Source organism: Aptenodytes patagonicus, chromosome 3 (assembly GCF_965638725.1).
Source record: "Aptenodytes patagonicus chromosome 3, bAptPat1.pri.cur, whole genome shotgun sequence".
In the NCBI taxonomy this organism is placed as follows: Eukaryota; Metazoa; Chordata; class Aves; order Sphenisciformes; family Spheniscidae; genus Aptenodytes; species Aptenodytes patagonicus.
In genome coordinates this window covers 1,746,598-1,753,704 of record NC_134951.1, presented here as the reverse complement: position 1 = coordinate 1,753,704, position 7,107 = coordinate 1,746,598, and the positions used below count along the sequence as shown (strand labels likewise).

The following is a 7,107-nucleotide window of genomic DNA, read 5'->3' as shown; positions in this document are numbered from 1 at the left end:
CCCTGTCTACTATAGCTTTGTCAACTCTCTTAATGAGATGAGGATTGTACCTTGCTAGCTACGAATCCTCAAAAGAAAAGGAGGGATTGATACCGAGTACAAAGGAATACTGAAGAGACATCTGGTTCTCGTCACTGGACATAATGTAGCCAAGCTGGACATACTCTCTGAATAGATAAGCCCAACATTCAGTAGGGGTTTACTCTGTGCAGTAGGGGTGTACTCTCTGAATAGATGAGCTAAACATTCAGTAGGACAGAAGACCTTGAAACTTTGTAGACAAGAAAGTGATGCTGAAGACAGCTAGTTTGTGAAGGTAAAAGTGTGCAAACCGAGCCAAAGAACGAACTGTGCACGCGCAAGAACTGAGTTCAACTAGAGGACCCTGAAAGACCACCAATGGACATAAGAGCGCATGTGTAAAGACTTTACATATGTTAATGACCTAACATTAATATGTTAATCATGCCTTGGAAAACTAATGAATATGTATATTTTGATTGTACTTAACTCCTCTAGTTAAGCAGCTCGGCGCGCACATTAGGTGGAGTGATCCCCTGTGCGTCCGGCGCCGCAATAAAGAATGCCTGCTTTCTAAAACTCCAAATTGAGTCTTAGAGAGTTTTTCATCTGCCGACTTACGGTAACACCACCTCTGAGAAGGGGAGAGTGACCAAGATTCGCAAATCCCCTCGGTGTGGATTAAGGTGAGATAACACTCAAGGTCCGCACATAAACATCGACTTTAATGGACCAAACATTCTGTAAACGTTGACCCTCTCACAATTCCATCCACCTAAGCTCTGCGCTTTTAGGCTGTATGAGAAGTTGAGGTAGGCCTTGTGTTACTTAGCAGCTTTAAGAGAACAGAAAGAGTCGGGGGGTGGGGGGGTGGGGAGAGAGAGATGGGGAGATCACCAGCCCTGGATCCAGCGTCGGACCTGCCGACGGGGGTGTTCGGTGTAGAGAGTGCCCCAGGCGGGTCGTATGCGCCCCTATTTATTGGCCCCAGTCCAAGACTTCTGGAATCTTCTCTCGCCCCGGTTCCAGGAGTGGCTGAGACACCAGTCAGTCAAGGGAAGTGAGACCAGGCCCCTTCCCGTGGCTGACGTCTGGAGCCTTCTCTCGGGGCATTGTCTGGGCTCACAGCACAGTCACTTGGGCCTCGTCCCTTACGATGCCCCATCCCTGGAAGTGTTCAAGGTCAGGCTGGACGAGGCTTTGAGCAACCTGATCTAGTGGATCATGTCCCAGCGCATGGCAGGGGGGTTGGGTTAGACGATCTTCAAAAGTCCCTTCCAACCCAAACCATTCTGTGATGGCATGGTTCTATGAGAACTCACTGACGACTGTCACAGGCAAAACAGAGTCAACTTGGGGAAGATTAATTCCATTTATTGCCAATCAAAAAGTAGGAGAGTAAGAAACAAAAACAAAAGTAAAAACACCTTTCCCCCTCTCCGTCTTCTTCCCAGGTTCAACTTGGCTCCTCCATTCCCAACTCTTTGACCTCCTCTCCCCCAGGGGGCAAAGAGGGATGCCCTGGTACCCCACCCAGGGCAGGGGCTCCATCCCAACTCTCCCCCTGTGCCCACGAAGGCGGGGGCCCCGTGGGGGCCAGGCTGGGGAGAGACTCCCCCTGCCCAGCTGGCTGCAGGTCTGCACTGCTGGCATCGCCGCATTGTGTCCACGTCTGCCTTGCAGGAGGAGCCCTTGCGTCCTGCCTGGCCGGTCTCATGGGTCCCTTCGGTGTTCCCAGGGCCCTGAGGACAGAGAACAACGCCTGCAAGCTCTCGCTGTTCCCAGAGCTCCCGGGCAGAGGCGCGTTGCACTCCTCGCAGCATCTCTCAGGGGCTATTTCGGGGAGCCGCTGGGTTATCTCCCACACGTAGAGTGGCTCCCCGCCGATGGCCAGCTCAAAGCCCAGCCCCAGTTCCAGCTGCAGGTCCTCCTCGTGCACCAGGAGGTCCACGCTGTAGAGGATGGCAGCCAGCACGGGCAGGTCCTGTTCTGCCGCGGTGGGCTCGCTGCGGTGCGGGCAGCTGCCCATGAGGCGTCGACGGCACTGCAGGCAGACGAGGTATTCTTTCCTCACGGCTTTGCACGGGGTTGGAGCGCCGCTATCCTGAGCTGCCTTCAGCTCTCCCAGCAGGACGAGGCAGATTTGGGTTATGTCCAGGGACTCCATCAGCGATCTGGCGAGCTCCTCCGTGTTGGTGATGGAAGGCTGGTTCCTGAGGAGCTCCGAGCTGGTGTCAGCACTGAAATGTCCACCTTGACCCATGTCTCCTGTCTCCCAGGGGAGCTCCCTTGCACAGGCTGCTTCCGCGCCGCAGTTGCTTCCCCACCATTCTCCTCCATGGGGCTTTCCCCACCTGTGGGGGGAAATCCCGGCTGGACTGTGGGGGCTGCTGTGGGACAGGACAGAGCCAGCACCCTCTCTCTGGCTTCTCCCGACCGACTGGGTGATCTCCCAGCTGCCCGCAGCCAGCCCTGCCAGCTCTGGGATGCTCTGGGTCAGGTGGGGTCTTGGGGACATGGGGCAAGCCCAGCCCAGCAGGACGAGGCGCATAGCGAGGGGCCGGGCGCCTTCCAGCCCGAGGAGAAAAGGGCCAGCCCAGGCCAGGGGCCAAGGACAGAGAGGGGCGCTGGGGCCACCAGTGGGCTCTGTGGGAGGGGGTACGGTGGGTGTCAGCAGAAGGCATTGCCCTGAAAGCTGCCATCCCTGCAGGGGTTTGCCATGGCCCTCCGCAAGCCATCCCCCCCCTTCCCCAGCCCCCCCAACCCCATCCCTTCCTCGGCTTCCTCAGGGCATCAGGGCTGACCCCGGCTCTGCGCCACATCCTGCTCTCGCCCACCCGCAGCCTCCCCAGGGCGACGGGGCAGGGGGACCCACGAGTTGGCCGCCCCCCCTGCAGGGAAGGGCTCTCCTTACCCTGCCTGCAGGCTCTCTGCAGACCACTCCGCGCCTTCCCAGGGGATGGAGGCTCCTGAGGGAGGAGGCAGAGGGAGAGTGAGCAAGGGCAGCCGTCGCGGGGGCTCCCAGCTGCAATGGTGTCTCTCGGCTGGGAGCTGCTGCGGAGCTCTGGGATGGGGCTGCTCACCTATCGGGTCCTTCTTCCTCCTTCTCCTAGAGCTCTTCCTCGCGGAGGTCCCCTGCCCCCAGAAAGCAAGGCCCGGGTTAGCGCGGGGTGTCTCCCCTCAGCCAGGAGGGCCCCTGCCCAGGAAACCAGGCCCCTGGGAAGGGTAACTGGAGTTACAGGGACAGGAGTGTCCCTGGCCCCAGGCCTGGCACCTGGGCGGAGGTGGCTGCAGAACAGGGGCCTGGCTGGGTGGGCAATGGCCACTCTTCACTGCTCCGTCCCAAAATGGGGCCCCTCCCGAGCAGCCTGGGGATGGGCTCTGCCCTGGGCTAAGCCCTGCCCAGGGAGTGTTTGGGGCGATGCCAAGACGGACACCTACCTTGGCCTTGCTTTTGGGGCACCAGGTCATGCAGATGCCCAGACCCAGTATGGCCAACAAGGTGGGGATGCAGGGCAGCACGAGCACGCAGAGCCCCCAAATGCTCAGGCTTGAGGTGAAGAACAGCACCGTCAGCTGCCACTCCTCCATCTTGCCCAGGGAGCGCCAGAATCTCCTCCTGAGGTTCTGCATGATGAGGGGATGTGCAAAGGGGTCAAGTGGGGAGGTCGAGAAACCCGGCGAGATCCCCTGAGGGGAGGAGAGGTTGGGGTGACACCAAAGCACCCCGCTCCTACCTGCTTGTTTGCTTTTCTTCCCATCTCTGATGTGTTTTTCACACTCTTGCCCGTCTGCTCGCTTGCTCGCCAGCATGCGCGCAGTCGAAGTGACTCCTGACCCTCCCCAAAACCCACGGAAATAAGGGCCACGTTTGTCATGCAATGGTGACATCGCCTTGACACACAATGGCTGCCACAGTGACCCAGGGCTGAGGTGGCGCGGGGAAATGTGAAGCCATTAGCGAGCAGCTGCCCCAGAGCGCCCCTGTGTCAGGGTTTGGGGGGCACCCAGGGCACCCCAGGACATAGCCCAGGGCCTGCGGGGGAGCGCGCAGGGAAGGTTCCTCTGGGCCACCCGCCTCCACCCCTAGGCCAGGATGGGCCACTGTGATGGCTACCTGATCAACCGGAGATGGAATGGCAGCGTCTGGTCCCCTTCCGCGGTGCCGTTGGGTGCCGAGCTCCAGCACGGCTTGGCCCCGACGCTCCTCCACACACTGGTCTTCAGTTTGGTGCAGGCCTGCCGGATGCGCTGCAGACTGACCACCTGCCCCAGGCCCTTGTACCCCACCCAGGGCAGGGGCTCCAACCCAGCTCTCTGCAGCCGGTCCAGGGCCTCACGGGAGGGGGGCTGTGCCCATGAGGACAGGGGCCCCGTGGGGGCCAGGTTGGGGAGTGACTCACACGGGGACTGCTGGGAGGGACAGCACGCGGAGAGGCAGGATCCGGCACAGAGCCAGCGAGAGGCGCAGGACCCTGATGGGTGGAAGAGGCCAGGGGAGGTGGTGTGTCCTGCGGGGCTTGCGGAGGGCAAGGGGAAATGAAATGCCAGGGATGCCCAGGAGATGCCCGATGCCCGCCGCTCACACCCCCCGTAGCCCCTTCGCTCAGAGCCCCCGTTTGGACCCCAGGAGCCACCTCTGCCTCCAGCCTGGGCCTCTGCGGGGCCTCCCTGCCCCGGGGCTTCCTGCCTGGGGACAAATGGAGCCCAGGGGTTCCTCCTCATGTCCCTTCTCTTTTCTAGGGTGGCCAAGAAGAGACTACCCGCTGGGCAGCCCCCCCCGCGCAGCCTGCAGATGACTGAGAGAGGTGACTGGGGCTTCCCAGCTCAGAAGCAGCCCCACAGTCCTGCTCTTTCCTGGGCAGGGGCCCTCCTGGCTGAGGGGAGACACCCCGCGCTAACCCGGGCCTTGCTTTCTTGGGGCAGGGGACCTCCGCGGGGAAGAGCTCTAGGAGAAGGAGGAAGAAGGACCCGATAGGTGAGCAGCCCCATCCCAGAGCTCCGCAGCGGCTCCCGGCCGAGAGACGCCATTGCAGCTGGGAGCCCCCGCGACAGCTGCCCTTGCTCACTCTCCCTCTGCCTCCTCCCTCAGGAGCCTCCATCCCCTGGGAAGGCGCGGAGTGGTCTGCAGAGAGCCTGCAGGCAGGGTAAGGAGAGCCCTTCCCTGCAAGGGGGGCGGCCAACTCGTGGGTCCCCCTGCCCCGTCGCCCTGGGGAGGCTGCGGGTGGGCGAGAGCAGGATGTGGCGCAGAGCCGGGGTCAGCCCTGATGCCCTGAGGAAGCCGAGGAAGGGATGGGGTTGGGGGGGCTGGGGAAGGCGGGCGATGGCTTGCAGAGGGCCATGGCAAACCCCTGCAGGGATGGCAGCTTTCAGGGCAATGCCTTCTGCTGACACCCACCGTACCCCCTCCCACAGAGCCCACTGGTGGCCCCAGCGCCCCTCTCTGTCCTTGGCCCCTGGCCTGGGCTGGCCCTTTTCTCCTTGGGCTGGAAGGCGCCCGGCCCCTCGCTATGCGCCTCGTCCTGCTGGGCTGGGCTTGCCCCATGTCCCCAAGACCCCACCTGACCCAGAGCATCCCAGAGCTGGCAGGGCTGGCTGCGGGCAGCTGGGAGATCACCCAGTCGGTCGGGAGAAGCCAGAGAGAGGGTGCTGGCTCTGTCCTGTCCCACAGCAGCCCCCACAGTCCAGCCGGGATTTCCCCCCACAGGTGGGGAAAGCCCCATGGAGGAGAATGGTGGGGAAGCAACTGCGGCGCGGAAGCAGCCTGTGCAAGGGAGCTCCCCTGGGAGACAGGAGACATGGGTCAAGGTGGACATTTCAGTGCTGACACCAGCTCGGAGCTCCTCAGGAACCAGCCTTCCATCACCAACACGGAGGAGCTCGCCAGATCCCTGATGGAGTCCCTGGACATAACCCAAATCTGCCTCGACCTGCTGGGAGAGCTGAAGGCAGCTCAGGGTAGCGGCGCTCCAACCCCGTGCAAAGCCGTGAGGAAAGAATACCTCGTCTGCCTGCAGTGCCGCCGACGCCTCATGGGCAGCTGCCCGCACCGCAGCGAGCCCACCGCGGCAGAACAGGACCTGCCCGTGCTGGCCGCCATCCTCTACAGCGTGGACCTCCTGGTGCATGAGGAGGACCTGCAGCTGGAACTGGGGCTGGGCTTTGAGCTGGCCATCGGCGGGGAGCCGCTCTACGTGTGGGAGATAACCCAGCGGCTCCCCGAAATAGCCCCTGAGAGATGCTGCGAGGAGTGCAACGCGCCTCTGCCCGGGAGCTCTGGGAACAGCGAGAGCTTGCAGGCGTTGTTCCCCGTCCTCAGGGCCCTGGGAACACCGAAGGGACCCATGAGACCGGCCAGGCAGGACGCAAGGGCTCCTCCTGCAAGGCAGACGTGGACACAATGCGGCGATGCCAGCAGTGCAGACCTGCAGCCAGCTGGGCAGGGGGAGTCTCTCCCCAGCCTGGCCCCCACGGGGCCCCCGCCCTCATGGGCACAGGGGGAGAGTTGGGATGGAGCCCCTGCCCTGGGTGGGGTACCAGGGCATCCCTCTTTGCCCCTTGGGGGAGAGGAGGTCAAAGAGTTGGGAATGGAGGAGCCAAGTTGAACCTGGGAAGAAGACGGAGAGGGGGAAAGGTGTTTTTACTTTTGTTTTTGTTTCTTACTCTCCTACTTTTTGATTGGCAATAAATGGAATTAATCTTCCCCAAGTTGAGTTTGTTTTGCCTGTGACAGTCGTCAGTGAGTTCTCATAGAACCATGCCATCACAGAATGGTTTGGGTTGGAAGGGACTTTTGAAGATCGTCTAATCCAACCCCCCTGCCATGCGCTGGGACATGATCCACTAGATCAGGTTGCTCAAAGCCTCGTCCAGCCTGACCTTGAACACTTCCAGGGATGGGGCATCGTAAGGGACGAGGCCCAAGTGACTGTGCTGTGAGCCCAGACAATGCCCCGAGAGAAGGCTCCAGACGTCAGCCACGGGAAGGGGCCTGGTCTCACTTCCCTTGACTGACTGGTGTCTCAGCCACTCCTGGAACCGGGGCGAGAGAAGATTCCAGACTCTTGGACTGGGGCCAATAAATAG

At 61.4% G+C, this 7,107-nt stretch overlaps 1 protein-coding gene across 1 annotated transcript; it reads left to right on the top strand.

Annotated features, from left to right (window-relative positions):
- The first annotated feature begins 4,980 nt into the window (after positions 1 to 4,980).
- Positions 4,981 to 6,724, top strand: LOC143158921 (uncharacterized). Its single transcript, XM_076335382.1, has 3 exons — positions 4,981 to 4,999; positions 5,114 to 5,168; positions 5,729 to 6,724. The coding sequence occupies exon 3, from the start codon at positions 5,820 to 5,822 to the stop codon at positions 6,624 to 6,626; it is 807 nt and encodes a 268-aa protein (XP_076191497.1). The 5' UTR covers positions 4,981 to 4,999; positions 5,114 to 5,168; positions 5,729 to 5,819; the 3' UTR covers positions 6,627 to 6,724.
- Positions 6,725 to 7,107: the final 383 nt, after the last annotated feature.